At 43.1% G+C, this 17230-nt stretch overlaps 1 protein-coding gene across 4 annotated transcripts in view; it reads left to right on the top strand.

Annotated features, from left to right (window-relative positions):
* The window catches only part of LOC310993609 (RNA-binding motif, single-stranded-interacting protein 3), a gene marked incomplete at both ends in the record, with an annotated part of 259796 nt that overhangs the window by 124860 nt on the left and 117706 nt on the right, over positions 1–17230 (top strand). For all 4 annotated transcript variants that reach the window (XM_083982008.1, XM_083982009.1, XM_083982010.1 and 1 more), the window contains one exon: positions 3146–3204. In XM_083982008.1, the coding sequence (XP_083838134.1) occupies positions 3146–3204 (59 nt within the window). The remainder of the gene's footprint in view (positions 1–3145; positions 3205–17230) is intronic.

Here is a 17230-nt window from a genome sequence, read left to right as displayed (position 1 = left end):
AGACAAGTGAAGGATACAGTATGGGAAAGAGAAATGGAAAGGATGGTAGATGGGCATTAAGAGAGGAAGAGAGAGAGAGAGCAAAAGAGTGGGAAAGATTTGTGAGGAGGGGGAAGGGGGGAGGGCCGAGGGCCGAGGGCCAGCGGAGTCAAAGATAAGAGGCAGCGAGAGTGATTGAAATAGGATTAGTGGAGACAGTCTCTGCATCCCGGCCGCAGCATCACAGTGTTAAACCTGCGCTTCACAGGGACTGCCTCTGTCACATCAAAGCCTCCCCAGGCCTGCCTGGCAGAGAGGCAAAGGAGCCACCAGCAGGGTCTTCCACAGCCACACACACACACACACACACACACACACACACACACACACACACACACACACACACACACCATACATGAACATGCTGATCACATTCTCCATCCGTCTCCAATATGTCTCCATTATGGCCGTGAAGCTGGCTCCTTCCACCTTGTCTTTTCATCTTGATGCAGTGTCTTTGTGGCGGATATTTGGACTGTGGATACGATGCATTGATGAGCCATCTTTAACATTTAATGAGGCAAGCCGTGATGAGTTGGCATTGGAAAGCTACTGTCTCCCGCTTCCCCAGAGTCCAAACAAAGTTTTAATGAGAACTTTCCCCCAATTTGTGCCAAAAGCACTGAGCTTTTTAACTGCTTCCCAGACTGAGAGCATACATTTTTTTTCCACTTAAGTACTGAAGCAGGGCAGACACCTGTGTGCAAATAAACAGATAGGCATACAGTACAGCAGCTAACACATTAACTAGCTCAGTGGCTGCATGGGCATCAGAATTGTCTTAAATAAATATCTTATTTTATCAGTATTGTAATGCAACATTTCCTCATATTAATTGCATAACTCCTGAATCTCGTCTCCTCCAGGTGTTAAAAAACACAGTGACAATACTGATATGACCTGCCAAGGGACTACAGATGCAAATTAGCTTAAAGCTACAATCTGGTATAGTGCATCAAATGGCAACATTTATGTTTTAACTGTACATTGTCCCTTTTAAATAAATTAAAATTGAATTGAATTGATATAAGTCTGATACTGATATAGTCGCTGTCACTGCTCGATCTGATTTTAAGGAGAAATGTGACATTCATGTTTGGTTGTTACATTCTCATTACTGTACATGTTTGTCAACAAAGTGACACTTGTTTGTTTGATATGGATATTGAGGATTTTCTTTTTAAATATCACAATTTTTGAGTTTGCCAGTCTCTTTATAGTGCTATAAAATCACATCCACAGTGATGGAATATTTCAGGCATATTACCAGTTCTTACTTGTGAGTTCCTCTCGACAGATTCTGAGATTTTGCAGTTGCGAAATCTGCTCTGCATGTTCTCTAATCAAATGAAACTCACTGTTCCATGTTCATTGTGAGCACTTACGCTCAAGAGTGTCTCAGTGTGATCAAACATTGCACGTTGGTCCTGTTCTGTTGCGGTAGATTATGGATCCCTATAGCTAAAATGGCCTGTTTATCTGCGGAAGAGAGACAATCCACTGATTGGTGAGTGCTGTCTCTGTGCTCATATTTGTGAGTGTGTGTGTGTGTGTGAGCTGGTAGTTTTCCTCTCGGAGCTCATCAGTTCATATCCACCACCCACCCCACTGCAGCATGCAGTAAATAGAGTCTCAGCCACTCGTTGAGAAATGGCACAATTATCCCCTGCTGGTGAAATATGGGCCGGGATGCACCACTGCTTCTTCCCTACAGAGTGTGTGTGTGTGTGTGTGTGTGTGGTTGGTTGTGTGTGTGTGTGTGTGTGTGTGTTGTGTGTGTGTGTGTGCGCACATGTGCGCCCCAACCCTACAGAGCAAAGCTGCTGTTCCTTTACTCACTCAAAGTGAAGTGCGTTCAACACACAGGGAATTGTTCTCACTTATACAGCATATACAGGCATGTACACATCACCTACACAAGTGTAATTGTACACGCAAGAGTGCAGCTACGAACATATACTGTAAATATATGGAGTATCCACACATGCAGATTGGTACACACACACACACACACACACACACACACACACACACACACACACACACACACACACACACACACACACACACACACACACACACACACACACACACACTCGAACTGTATTTACAGTGCTTCTCGCCCTGCACACAATGCAACATGTTGCAGTTTTAGCTGAGACAAGCAGATAGAATAACTCACTGTCAGTCTGTCAGTAAGGTCAGTCTTTCAGCTCTGAAAAATTCATAGCAGCCCACCGTGCATGCAGAGCTGTGGAATAAAGAAATGCAACACCTTTCAGTTTTGCGAGGAGCCACGTCAACAACATGTTAGATTCTGCGGGTCGTGGACTTTATGCAGTTTTGGCAATTTCAGTTTTCTATTGGGTTTCAAAAGACCATTCAAACACCGCCTCTTCCACATCTTACGCTTCTCACGAATGGATGAAAATTCTCTACAGTATTAGATTGATATGCTATAAGTCAATGAGTGATGTAATTGGGTTAAAGGAATAGTCATCGGTAAATCTATACATTTGCCTTCTTGCCAAGAGATTGATGACAACACATCTGGTTGATAGCTGGAGCTAGCCAGCCGATAGCTTAGCTTAGTTTAGCAGGCACAAATTAAATGAGGAGAGCAGCTAGCCTGGCTTAGCGTTACAGCATCCACCTGCTAGCACCTTCTATAGCTGTTTATGTCAATATTCCTTTTACTCAAAAGAGAAAGACTGTCTTTTGGTCATTGCTTAAATTAGTTATTAAAAAGTAATTAATCAACCAACATGTGGTATAACTATGTAACTTTTAAGACTGTCCACTGTGCATGTCTGCTTTTAGACCTTTTGAAAATGTTCAGTGACTCTCTCAAATGTCAGAAGGCTGCACATTCATTTGAAGTCAGCCATACACATAATGTTATTAACCTCAAGTGATTTCTCTTTCCAGTGGCTTTTGACATTTGTGCTACTTTGCAAATTGCTAGCTGCAACTAAATGGCAGAGACTATGGAAAATAAAACATCTACTTTAACCATGGGGTGGCAGTCGGAGTGAGCGGCCCCTCCATTCAAAGGCTTTTTCGAGGTCATTTCGAGTCACTAAATTTTATTTCTCTGTCTTTACAGGTATGGAAAAATAGTGTCAACTAAGGCCATTCTGGATAAGAACACCAACCAGTGCAAAGGTAAGTCATTATTTGTCGCTCTTGTACACCCACCTTGTTGTAGTGCACAGGCTATTATTCTTCAGGCTGGGTCTTTCCACACCAATCCCAGTCAAACATGAACCAATGAAGCCTTTAAGAATAAATCAACAATGTAGCAAGTAGCTAGCACACATTGCAGGAATGCTTGAAGTAAACAATGTGCGTGTTGTAGATGTTGCAGCCCTGTTATTGTGGATAAGCAGGCAGGCAACCGCCGTTTCAGCCCCATCCACAGCTCCTCCTCTATTTCCTGTTCTGTCATATGGAACAATCCTTTGGAAAGTGTGTTTGTATGAAAGGTCCATTAGTGTCTGCACGGTAAATTGTGCGCGCATGCAGCGATGACATTAGTGGCTCGTTTAAAAGTGTTTCTTGAGCACACAGCCTACACACACTTACATGCTTGAACATACACGACCAATTAGAGGGCTAATAAGCTAGTTGGGATTAGATAAACTTTAATTACCATCATTGTTGCACTCACCTTCCCAGGATCTTTGCTCTGCTTTCACTCCAGCCACCTGCATCGCATGGCTGTAAATACATTTCACTTCCTTTTTATGTTTTATATAATGAGTTGATCATCAAGAACAACCACTTCCAGTGGAGAAAGAGGGAGAGTGAGAGGATGGAGCGATAGAGAGATGGGGAAAAAAGAAAAAGATTAGTGTGCTACTAGCCCCGAGGTGTCTGGCAGCACTGTTTAAGAGCTATTGAAGTTCCATCAATACTTTTAATTGCTTTTTGTGGTTTCCCGGGCTCTGAAGTGTGGCCTTTCAAGGTGAAGCTGTCTTCTTAACCCTGCTCCACACCTGAGTTTATCCTGCCAGGCATTCTCTGGGTCAAAATGTTGCAGAAAAGAACCTCTGCCTTTTAGAGGATAGAGAAAAAAAAGGGCTGATTATCTTGACGGGTCCTTTTAGTGAATCCTACGGGCTATTAAAGACAAGACTGGATGCATGTTAGCAGGAAGGATGTCTGTGCAGGTCACAGGACACAGCACAGGGTGGATTAAAGAGGAGAAAGCCACGGTGGAGGGAGGTTAGGCGGATCGAGACGGGAAAAGGAGGCAAGGCTCTTTCAGTTTGTGTGATGGAAGGAATACGTTGTGCTGAATCAAAGGTTATCCTTCTCAGTGTCCAGCTGACCCGAGTTACGCACAGTGCAAAAACATCAGTTCAGTTTAGCACTGTGTTGTGTGGGAGACAATGTTTCCCATAAGTCACCCTCCTGGAATGCGGCGCTGCTGAAATGCCAAGAAGCAAATATAAGCAGACATATTTTATGAGTGGAAAGGATGGTCCTGCTCTGTACCAAGCGAAAGAGGGGGGAGGTGGACAGAGGGGAGATGTGTTCGCAGAGGAAAGAGGAGTGTGAAGAGTAACCTTGAGGAGAAAACTACGCTTCTTTAGTGTTTGAAAGACACGTTGAGGAGAAGAGGGACTACACAAAAACACAATTTCTCCTCCTACAACTCCACATCTCTCTCGCTATCTCCTGAAAGGTGAGCAGGTATCAAAGCGTAAACGAGCCGAGCCGGTGTATTGAAGCCTGATGGGCTGGCGCGCGTCTGCGCTCCCGGCAACAAAGCCAAATCGACACATCGCCCTGATCTATTCACGCATTGTTTCCAGTCATCTGGCCCCCTGACCCTGACACTTGTTCAAATGTCAGAGAGGCTGCTTATCACCGCTGTGCCACCGTCACACAGCGAGCATCCCTTACCTCCATCTCCTGTCTCCCTCCTCCCCTCCCCCCCCGGTGTTATTTTGTGTTTAGTTCAGCTCGATGAGCGCACTGCCAAAACAATGTGAGAAAAATGGGATAGAGGATAGGTCAGATGCAGTCATCTCAGAGAGGGAGCTAGCTAGAGCAAAAGATCGACAGTCAGACAGTGAAAACAAACAGACAAACTTATCTTCCACTCACTAACTTCTCTGTCACCCCTTCATTTGTAAAGTCAAAAGCTTTGGTTTTGTTAAACTTTATATTGTCAAAGCTGTTCTCAGTCACACATTTTAATACTATGCTTTAATTGACATAGTATATACTTCATATACCGTTTGATTTACACAACTGGTGTCGCCACCGTTTTTATCACACTGACATGAGTACTGTGTGAACAGAAACACACAAAGCTTGTTTCATGTCATGTCAGTACATCCTTTGCTTTGAGATAGTAGGGGGCACAAATGCAAAGGATTATGGGAGAGAGGAAAAAAAACACACTCGCAGGCACACTAAAGCAAAAATGTTGGAACTGGCTCAAGTTTTTCCAGAGCGTAATGTGATGTCATCTGACAAGGTGCCAGATGAAAAATTCAGTTCATAATTTATGACATTATAATTTGTTGCATAAGCTGTCTTTGACGTTGCAGCATGTTACTACGCTGAGAATATGTACTTCATAAAGCACAAGCTTGTCTAACTACTAGAGCTGGACTCTTTTCTTAGACATCTAGATCCCATACATAGTTAAGTGTTACTTGATGACTGTATTTCAACATGTAGCAAATTCGGCATGACAGAACATATTCCTCTCCTGGACATACACCAATCAGGCATAACATTATGACCACTGACAGGTGAAGTGAGTAACCCTGAACATAACACTTCATCACCTGTTTTTAGGAGGGATATATTAGGCAGCAAGTGAACATTTTGTCCTCAAAGTTCATTTGTTAGAAGCAGTAAAAACAGACAAGAGTGAGAATTTGAGCGAGTTTGACAAGAGCCAAATTGTGATGGCTGCTGGGTCAGAACATCTGAAAAACTGTAGCTCTCGTGGGGTGTTCCCAGTCTGCAGTGGTCAGGAAAGGATCTATCAAAAGTGGTCCAAGGAAGGAAAAGTGTTGAACCGGCGACAGGGTCATGGACGCCCGAGGCTCATTGACGAGCAACTGTGGCTCAAATTGCTGAAGACGTTCATGCTGGTTCTGATAGAAAGTTGTTAGACCACACAGTGCATCACAGTTGGTTGCGTATTTGTCAGCAAAAGGGGGATTAGGCAGGTGGTTATGTTATGCCTGGTTGCTGTATTTCTAAGCAAAATCTATACTAAAGCTGTTAGATTTTTTATTTTAACTGTGGATAAATGGAGGTTTAAAGGTGAGTTCCTTCATTCTACTGTTTATTTACTGTGCTTAATGTAGGGATGTTTGCTTTCATTCCAGACTATGTCCCTCTATACGTTTATTATTCATTATAAATGTTCTACTCGACAATTTATTTGCTGTGCTAGTTAAACACTGGGGGAAAAAAAGAATGGGGCAATGAGGGAGATGATGAGGAGATGGAGAGGGGACGATGTGCGAGATGGAGTAGTGTAGCGAGCGTGGGAGTGAGCGCTGTCTGTTGTAGAAAAAGCAGAAAACACATAGCGATGACGCTTTCTGTACTTACAGTTCAGGTGTCGGGGAAATGTGTGTTTTAGTACATACAAACAGAAGCTAGCACAGGTAGGGCGCCCACGCACAAACATGAACGCATTCTTTCCTTACTACTGCACATTTATCTATATGTTTACCCTGTGTAAAGCCTTGTTTGAGGTAACTACTGTACATGCTAAGATCATGTAATAAACCTCTCCCACGCACTCAAACACAAAGGGCAAACTGTGACACACACACACACACACACAAAGACTAATCATACCCCCGCACGCACTCCCCATCCATCTGCCTGAGGTGTGTTAGGCTCTTGCAGCAGCGGTAGCCATGCAACAGATCTATCAATCCTTTCCCTAACATCACAGCATGTGTGCCTGCCTGCCTGTCTGCCCGTTCTGGCTGCTCTCCTCCACCACGCAGGCCTTTCAATGAGCTTCTCTATCTTCCCAGCGCTGACTCACTCCCTCGCTCCCTACCTTACTCTATGACACACACTCACTCACACACACACACACACAGACTTTCCAGGCACACATACACACAGTCATATTCTTGCAAGGGTACACAACACATGCACATAAACTGTGCATGCTGATAAATACACACACGCACGCTTTGGATGTAGCCCAGTTCAGAGAGAAATGGGAACAGGAAGTTGTGAAAGGGCTTTAGGGCTGTCAAGCGCTGTGGGTGAGTGGAGGCATTCAGCTCTTCATCTCTCTTTCTCTCTCTCTCTCGCTCTCATGCTCCTCCACACTCTCACACTGCTTCTCCTTTCCTCTTTGTCTCTGTGTTTCTCTCTCTCTCTGCTCTCGTGCTCTGTCCATCTCTATATCTGTCTGTGCTCTTCCACATTTACTGTAGAAATACAGCAGAGATTTGGGGGTTTGCATCACAGATGGAGTGGGGGATTGAGGATGGCAGAGGGAAAAAGAAAGGGAATAGATTGCGAGAGCCCAAAACCGCTCATTTGCCATCCATGCCCACAAGGGCCTCTTAAAAGGCAGCGGCGGCATTTGAAATAAAGCAGGGCTGACCGAATGGAGACATTTTATTTTCCCTGCCAGTGCCCGGAGGCAGAGGAAATGACCTCAGCCCTTTGAAGGACCTCCGTTTCCTCCTCCGCCGCTGGGAGATAAGGCTGTGCCGAGATTCACCGGCCTGACTGGCGCTCTGCCGCGACGGCCCACCGCACTGAATTGTGGGAGATAGATGAGATGAGAAGATAGTCTCCCGTGACTGTGTGTTTGGCAGTTTGTTGTTGTTCATTTCTTTGCCCAGTTACTTGCCATCCATTTTGTATGAGGATGCTAATAACTCACAAGGGCATTACATAAACTTATATCTTGAAAAAAAAACCGTCGCCTCTCCTGTATGGGTGACTCGATGTAACACACTAACTTCCTGGTTTGTCCCAACAAATTCAAATCATTTTTGAGTATCCAAACATTTAAAGCAGCAACATAAATGTCCCATTCAGTTTGTTGCAACTTGCCTGTTGAATACCCTGGGCTACAAGACAAATGCAGCCTCAGGACTATGTCAGCCTGTCAGACGCTTGACCATTACAATGTGAAACATCCTTTGCCCTTACCACAGGATCAACCTAATGGAGAAATATAGGCTGTGTTACATTCTAGCAAAACAGATTTATTGCTGCATCAGTGCCTGAGCGGAGTATTGCATGACTCCAAGCATAAGGGCTATTGATGAATGAGGTGACACTCTCCAAAAAGGCCTGTTTTTCATTGTCATGCGCATGTGTATCTGTGTATTTGGGGTTGGATGGGGGGAGGATGGAGAAAGAGAGAGAGTGCTTTTTTGCATCCGTTATTGGTTTCTCATTAGAAGGCTGAGATATAAACATTTGTCTATGTTGTACACGGTGCCGGTGCAATTAAGGATTCTCTTTGCCGCCCCCTCTGCCCTTTGAAAGTGAATTATGTGCAGATGAGAATCTCGACTGAAGTGCGGCCAACAGCGGACCTTTTCCAAATGCCTCTGTTCCCTCAAAGCCATTCCAGAAAGAGGCGAGGTAGGCTGAAGGAGGCAGGGAGAGAGAGTGTGCGTCGTTTCCTGCTTTCATTGAGTATTAATGATTCTAATTAGCAATAGCTGAGGGATAATCACATTGATTTGGACAGATTCAGCATGCAGAACTTCCCTGGATAACACCCACAGCCTTTGTTAGCACACCCCCCCCCCCCAAATCACACGCACAACAAAACACACACATGCAAAAAAATCAATTTTCTCTCCTTCACTCGCCACCGCCACCTCAATATACATTCTAGTAAGTTCCGAGTTGGCTGTTCACATTGTAGGCGTATGATTGGCCAAGTTTGTCGTAAATAGAAGCAGCCGGGCCATCAGCGCTGCATTCCTTGAGCTCTGACCTTTTGTACCACCCCCACTTCCTGTGCTGTTTTTGCATGCAGTGTGGTCGTTGTCTGTATATGTGTGTGTATTTTTAATGCTTGTGTGCGTGTCTGTGTGTCTGTGTGTGTGCATGGAGGTCAGTGTGAGGTGACATCCAGGAGCCACAGGATTACAGCTCAGAATAGAACAAGGTTTCCTGAGACTATTTGTACATAGACAGAGATCCGGTGCAAATTTGTGAAATTTGTTGTTTTATTGTGTCATTAAATTGTATGATATTTGCTCATGTCTAAAGTGTTGTTCTTCGCTGCCTGTGCTCTGGATCCAAACAAAGACAAGAGAAATCTGTAATAAATTTCAACAGAGAACAAACACGCTCTGGGCAATCACTCTTGCAGATTTTTGTCACCATCATGGCTTTCTTCTCTTCTCTCACTGACTCGGTCCATTTTACAACACAACGCTGAGCTCCTGTTGCTTGTCTTGTTTGTTGACAAATGCCTCAGAGGGCACTGGTGGAGGGTGAGGGGGCGTACCTCCAGTCATATCTTATCCCAGACCTCACCCGTGGATGGCAGGGGGGAACCACAATGAGAGATACGGCCTTCCACTGACCTGACAAGTCCCTGGCCCCTTGAATATCCCCTGACTAATGATCATACCCTTGATTAGTTAAGGAAGGCATAAATCATAACTGCGGAGAAGAGGAAGGCTAGCTGGAGGCAGCCAGGCCGTTCTTCTTGAATGACTAACAGATGCAAGTCAAAAAAAAAAAAGTATGCATAGTCGTTTAGAGGAATGGGACACTTTGTCTTTGTCCAGATTTTAGTGTTTGTCTTTACCTGGAGATTTTGCCCATGTTCACAGGGCGCTTGATTTTCATTGATCCGGCTTTATTCAAATATTTAGCCTGTCCCTCTGATCTTGCTGGTGGTTCTTCTGGGCCTGGTGCATGACGTGATAAGGTTGCTTATTGCAAACTTCTACACAAATGGGGATAAAAGTCGGCACTAGGCATGAATATTAAAGGTATTAATCTCCAGGTATAGCAGGAATGAAGGGAGAGCAGCTGTTTGAAGATATTCTATAGGTGGAGTGAGAGAGGAAGGTGACAGAAGGACTGCACCTGCTCTTTGTGTGAAAATGTGCTTCAAGTGCTTGTGGCATTTTTACATCAACAGGTACCATAATGAGCAGCTATTCAAGGATGTTTGACATTCTAACCTGAGTGTCAGTGTGTATGTGTGTGTGTGTGTGTGTGTGTGGGTGCACTTTTGTTGCGATTATATACGTCATAACATGTGTGATCGTGCTTCCATGTGCATGTCAGTTGGCATTTACCAATTTGTGTTTGCTGGTACACTCGTTAGCGTTAGTGCCAGGCCGCCCGCGTGCATGTGTGTGTGTGCGTGTTCTGTGCGATATCTGCGTGGGGGATCTATATAGCCACTCAGTCTTTTTGCCACAGGTCTCATTTTAACAACCTCTTGACAAGTAATTAACACCCTTCAGGTCTCAAACCTTTCTCGAGTGCTCTTCACATGTTGCACCAAACACACGGGGGTTTTGCTGTTAAGCAAGCAAGCTGATGGAGCCACCTAGAAGGCGAGCGGCGGTGCCATTTACGGATCTGAGTGACAACCATACCTGCACACGTCTTTCATACCATGTTCTGCCACTTTAAACCACTGAATGGCACCAATGAGTAGATATTTTGAATGTATGAATACTTTTGAATGCCTCCTCGGGTCTGTGAGGATAATTCCATATCGAGAGAGTTTCAAGGCAACGACTGGAAGCAAGTTCCTCTGAAACCAGACTCCATTTGTCATGACACCACTTTTTAGCAGCACAGTGTAGATTGTAACATAACATATTTTAAATAGTTTCTAGGCTGTCAGGCTGAATTTAGAGCTGAAAATGTAGAAGAAGCCATATGGCGCTGTGCTATAGCTAATGAGTGTGAATAGATATGAATTAATTAAGGAACAAAAGGAAGACGGTAGAAAAGGAAGAAAAATGATGAAGAGGAAAATGACGTTGAAAGACATCCTCAGATATAAAGGGAATGAGCCCCATATGTTAAAATATTTCAATATTGATCAGCTAGAATGTTAATCTCACACTTCATCCCTCCTTCTGTATTAACAAAATAGCCTCATTATGACAGTTTCTACAGTGTGATTTGGCACTGGTCTTGGTCCTCATAAAATTAGTTTCTAAAGAATCACAGAGCAGGAGAAAATGTGTTCATGATCATGACGGTCGCATGAATGTTAAACAGTTTCCATCCCTACAGTGCATGCACTCTTTTGCTAGTGTCTGCACCAGTTCTGTAAGTGCATTGTTGTACAGAATTCATCTATAATACTTGCACAAATATTGGATGAGGGGCTCGTTTTTTTAACCTACTGCTCAGTTTGTCTTTAGCACAATGAGCTGCCAGTGGCCCCCTTGGCCCTAAGCCCTGGCAATCTGCCCTCTGCAGATCCCAACTGCAGCGCTCTGACAAGGACACTTCTACACCTGCAAGAGAAGATGACAGGAAATACAATACAGCCAGCAGCCTGGCTGCTTCAGCCCAAGACGAATGCCTTAGCTATAAATCCATGTTGCAGGGTTGATAAGTTAATTGCCTGTACCGCTATCTCCTCGCCAGTGTCTAATATAAAACAGCCCGCTATGAGAGTTATTTTACAACAAATGGGTATTGTCTCCAAGCGCAAGGCAGGCAGGATGGTGACACTGGACAAGTAAATGAAGTATCTTTATTTTGAGGAGCTGCAGTGTGTGTCTAAGTGCGTAATAGCAATTTTATGTCTACATAGCGCAAGTTCTTGCTAATTTTACCTCATCAGTCATTGAGGTTCATGTGTGTATAAACACAATGTGCATTTACGGCTATTTTGTGTTTGCAGATGGAAACAAGCGTTAATTTTGTAGCTTGTAAGATGGAGGTGAAACTATTTGGGAAGTGTTCACACTTTCATTTGGCTTTAATTCTCTGATGGCACTGATGTGGTCAGAAGTGCCTAACCCAAAGCTAACATTGTGCAGTACTACGCAACATAAAAAAAAGCTTTAAAAAAAAGAGAAAAAAAAACATTGCAGATGTTTCTGTTTGGTACTGAAAGATAGATTTATGATCCTCGCCTGTTTACTCACATACCCACACGCACACACACACACACACACTACAAGAAAGTTGGAGGTCATACACACCCCTTCAACAGACACACAATTGCAGAGACACGCACACACCACCACCACATGGTTTAGTGGAGGGTAGCCGCAAAATTTATCATCAGTCAGCTGCTGGTGGTGCAGGATAAATGGAGGAGGACGGAGGAATGCAGTCCCAGTGAGGATGCTCTCTCTGGGTTTGGAGTGTGACCAAGGCGGTCTTGGCTTGGCCGCAGTTAGTCATGGGTCCATCTTGCTATTTAAAACTCCCATGCCTCTCCCTCAGTGTTTGCACAGCTCACCACAACCTCCCAAAACCATCACCCACTCCCCCCTGTTGGGTAGAAGCTTGGTGAAATCCCCAAATGAACCGTAGACGTCTATAAATGTACAAGCAATGAAATATTTCAATGGGTTCTCTTCATTCATTCAGTATTAGGTTTTTTCCTTGTGTGAGCACATGGCACATACACACAACTGCCATGCCTCAATGAGAGTAGCTGTGTCATTATAACTACCAATTACCTTTGTTATCAAATCATCATGTTCAGAGACTTAGTCAGTAAGTCTAATAGATATCAGGAAACATAATTAATTTCCAGGGCTTTAGGTGACTGCTCCAGACTGTTTATTGCATCTCATTTACTTAACAAAACACACAAATCCACCGCTTTCACTGCAATTTCCAATAGACCTCACTCATGCCAAAATAATGAATTGATTGATTTACAGGAGATGTGTTTTATCAACGATCACATGCACAGTTCTAATCAAGAGATTTATTTAGTCCTCAAAGAAAAATAAATACAACTTTTTTTCTCAGTTCTGTATCAATAGACTGAATGTCTATGAGATTTGGACTACTGGTCACAAAAAATAATCAATAATCATGACATCACCTGAGTCTTTTGAACATTGGGTGACATTCTTTGCAATATAAAAAAAAAGCCCCTGCAAATGATTTGTAACTTGCATCATCAAAAATTTTCATTAATTAATTTTCTCTTGATCAACACCACAAGTTAATAATTCAGTGGTCATAGTATTGTATATGTAGTAAGTACATACTACAAACACACAACACAATATAGGCATCTGTACACACACAGTCTGTATATATATATGTGTGTATTCCGGCAGAGTGCGGTCAAAACGATGCAGATAGCCCACAATGGAGCGAGATGCAGCACTGCACCATGCATCATAGGAATCATATTACAGGCATTGCTATGCATATTTGTCCATGGAGTGGCCCATCTATCTCCTCCATTAACCATAATTACTTTTATACATGCAAAGTAGGAATTATTAACATACGTGTAACCACAATGATTAATCACCCATGTGCAACGGCAGCTTCACAACTCCTCTTGATGACTCACAAGGACATAAACAATTACACTGTTTGCCCTGTACACTATTGTAATGCTCCGTGACTTGTCACTGATTCATTATTCATATTTAGGCCATTATTATTCCATTGTACGCGGTGCAAAATGGGATCATTAGCACTGAATATGAGAATGTGAAAAATGAAAATATTGGGGAAAATGGTGGTGGATATAGTGGGTAGGAAACCCCAAACAATCCCGACTATTAGCAGATAAAGAATGGTAATTTCCCCAGAAGTAATTAGGATTAGCATAATTTGATGGTGAATGCATGAATGATGCATGGATGATTGATATGTCGATACACGCACTGTAATGAGTCCCTTATCTCCACTTTTCACTGAAGACTTTTGTGTGGGCATAGCCCGAGGGGGCATCTACTGTAGTCCTAGACCCCCACAGGGGGACTATATGTTAGGGAGCACCCTGCCTCACCCACTGGGGCTACAGTAGACTGGAAGTGGTGTACTATAGCACCATCCTGTAGTAACCGATTGAAGATGGTCCTTTTATCTTGACAGGCTCCCTGTTAGAGCCAGACCAGGAAATATGATATGGCAGCTCATGTTCTCTCAGAGAGACAGACAGTCTGTGTGTGTGTGTGTGTGTGTGTGTGTGTGTGTGTGTGTGTGTGTGTGTGTGTGTGTGTGTGTGTGTGTGTGTGTGTGTGTGTGTGTGTGTGTGTGTGTGTGTGTGTGTGTGTGTGTGTGTGTGTGTGTGTGTGTGTGTGTGTGTGTGTGTGTGTGTGTGTGTGTGTGTGTGTGTGAAACACCCAGAGTGCTTGGGCAGATATGTGTGCTTCAACAACTGTGTGTGCGTGTGCATATTAGTGTGCAGCTGCACAGCATTATCAGCAGCCACGCATGTAGCCAGTCACTTTGAGCTCCTTTTAAGTGACAACTATCGATTGGATGTTTGTGTTGTTGCAGAGGCTTCAAAGCAACACCTTGCCCTCTGCATCCCACATGAGATAGTAACTCTAGAGCACCCATATTGAATACAGTAGCAGTACAGCATGTACTTGGCAACAGAAACTCATTCCTCAAGCAACATCTGTGTGCGTTTGTGTGTAGGTGTGTGTGTTGTTTAAGTGTGTAGAATGGAGTGTCTTAAATTGAGTGTAACGTTGTTCCTTGACTCCTTGACCCTGCTGCTTCCTCACAGCTTAATCGACTTCTTCCACTGCTCAGTGACTGAAGAAGAATCAGTGAAGTGTACAGTAAACGCATCCACAAATGTACACATCCTTACATATATTAGCAATTATACAAAACAAATTCACCACAACTACAAAAAAGATTTCTGCCTGACCAAATAGTCAATCTGTTCATGCTAAAATATCAATACATATACCATTTATCAATACAGTATGTCCTTCATTGAGCTTTTATGTGGGCGAAAACCAACCAAAAAGAAGATTTTTTTCATTTACAGTGCTCCTATTCTTTAGTCTGAGAGGTGAGAGGAGGAGTGAATTCTTGGTACTCATTGACACTACTGATTATTTGATAAAAACATCCAAATCTGTGTTAGCAGGCACTAAAAAAAGTTAATCACCGCAATTCGCAAAGTCACAAAGACAGTTAACCAGCTGGTGGGCAACATTATTAGTCATTTCTTAATCCCATAAGTGAATTGATATGGGCTGAGCACTCCCTGTAGTTAAGGTATGACACCACATGTTACTGTATATCAAGACTTTTGACGCTCTACTGGTTACTATCACTAGAGCTAAACACATGAGACACAGGCAGCTATCACTATTCCCATTCCCTTCGACAGTACAACAAAGGACAATCACAACGCTAAGTATGCAGCAGCTGTCAATGGCTCAACAGGGGTTCAACAAATGAAAAGAACATCTAATGGGGATCATTGCCAGTGTAGTAGTGTCCGATTTCCAAGTGAAATATAAACTTAACAGCACAATGGTTTATTGTTTACATATCATTGTGCAAAGAAGAAGAACAAATGTGTGTCCAAATTTTAAGTCTCAATACTTATAGAGTTATACAATATAATTCTTTTTAATCTAAATGCATAAACCTGTACTTAACTTACTTAATGCATAAAACTAATTACTTCTGTATTCTAATGCTAGAAACAGTTTCTCACAGCACACACACATACAAAGACACTGACTTTTCTGTAACCTCCACAACTTTTCTGCCTTGACTTGGGATGTCTCCATATCTCTCAATAATTATTCACTTTTCCAACAAAACAAACCATAAACATTTTTACCCGGTGGCTACAGATCAAACATTCCACAATATAGAAGCATTATGCATATATCGGCTGTAACAACTGCACAGGAGAGGAGAAAACTGGATCTGTTAGTGGAGGCAGCTCAGCTGAGTGTCGATTCAGCTGACCCCAAATAACCCCCTTCCTTTTGTACACACCCTTTCTCTCACTGTCTTTCTCTCCAACCTCCCCTCCTCTTCTGCCTCCATTCAGAGCTGTCTGAATATAGGTCAGCATTCTCTAAAATCCTCACCCTGCTGAAAGTTTGATAAGTGCACTCCAGGTGGTAGTGGGTGAATATTAAATTTGTAATTGGGCGTCCTGAGTATCCGCCATTGGAATATTCCGATTATTAAAGAGGATAAGCCATCGCTCAATGTGCTGTTTATATGGAACCTTCCTCCTTCATTGTGTTAAATGGTAAGTTCACCCAAGTTACAAAAAAGCACATCTGGTGGTGTGTATCCATGCAGATAGTTTTGGCTGTACTCACCCAGATTTGGAGATATCTATCACTTCATTTTTCTGTCTTCCCCCACTGCAGTGGAGGTGAATGGAATGTTGTTTGTGGTACAGTGAAAAATAACACTTAAAAGACGTCATGTGTCTCCAAAAACAATATTCCAGATACGCAGGATATTCCATTGTGAGCAGTTTTAATTTTCATTTATTTATTTATTTTCACCAAAAAAACACAGACATGTGACAAACTGAAGGGAAAACCCTGCATATAAAATGGAACAACATCACGATGCCTGCAGATGCTCACATACAAGACACGAGGTGTCAATGAACAGTTTAATGAGAATAAATATGATGCGAATCACATGCTATAGCCTTCACAGTCACCAGATCTCAGCCTTGCTCAAAACCAGACCGTCCTTCCACGAAGAAAGACAACATCAGTCACTTTCAGTGAGTTCCTCAAACTGACATATGTTTGCGTTCATGTGACAAAGCTCTGTAGGAGGTGTAGGGATGATGGCAAGAGGAAAAGGGGAATTATTAGAAGGTGGCAAAGTCTGTGTAGGAAGGAGGTCAGGCCGGATGGATGGGTCAACACGACATTAGCCTTCAATGCTCAGGAGTGCTCTTCATTTCCTATTTCAAACACTTCAACCACATGTTTAATACATTGAGTGTGATGCTAAAGATCCTCTAAAATTAATGCAGTGATGTTTTTTTAAACTCAAACCATGGTTTCCCCAGAAAAATAATTTCATTTTTCTGACTAAATCTAAGTAATCCTCAACCACATCTTAAAAAGAGATTTATGTGGGGCTGTGCGTGGCGCAGTGGTTAAAGCGGCCGCCCCATGTAGAGGCTACAGTCCTCAACGCAGGCATCCCCGGTTCGAGTCTCGCGTCGGGCAGACCTTTCCTGCATGTCATTCCCCCTCTCTCTGCCTCCCCCTTT

This window comes from Trachurus trachurus (assembly GCF_905171665.1).
Source record: "Trachurus trachurus genome assembly, chromosome: 11".
Lineage (NCBI taxonomy): Eukaryota > Metazoa > Chordata > Actinopteri > Carangiformes > Carangidae > Trachurus > Trachurus trachurus.
The sequence above is the reverse complement of the archived record's forward strand: the minus strand, read 5'-3'. Positions and strand labels throughout refer to the sequence as shown.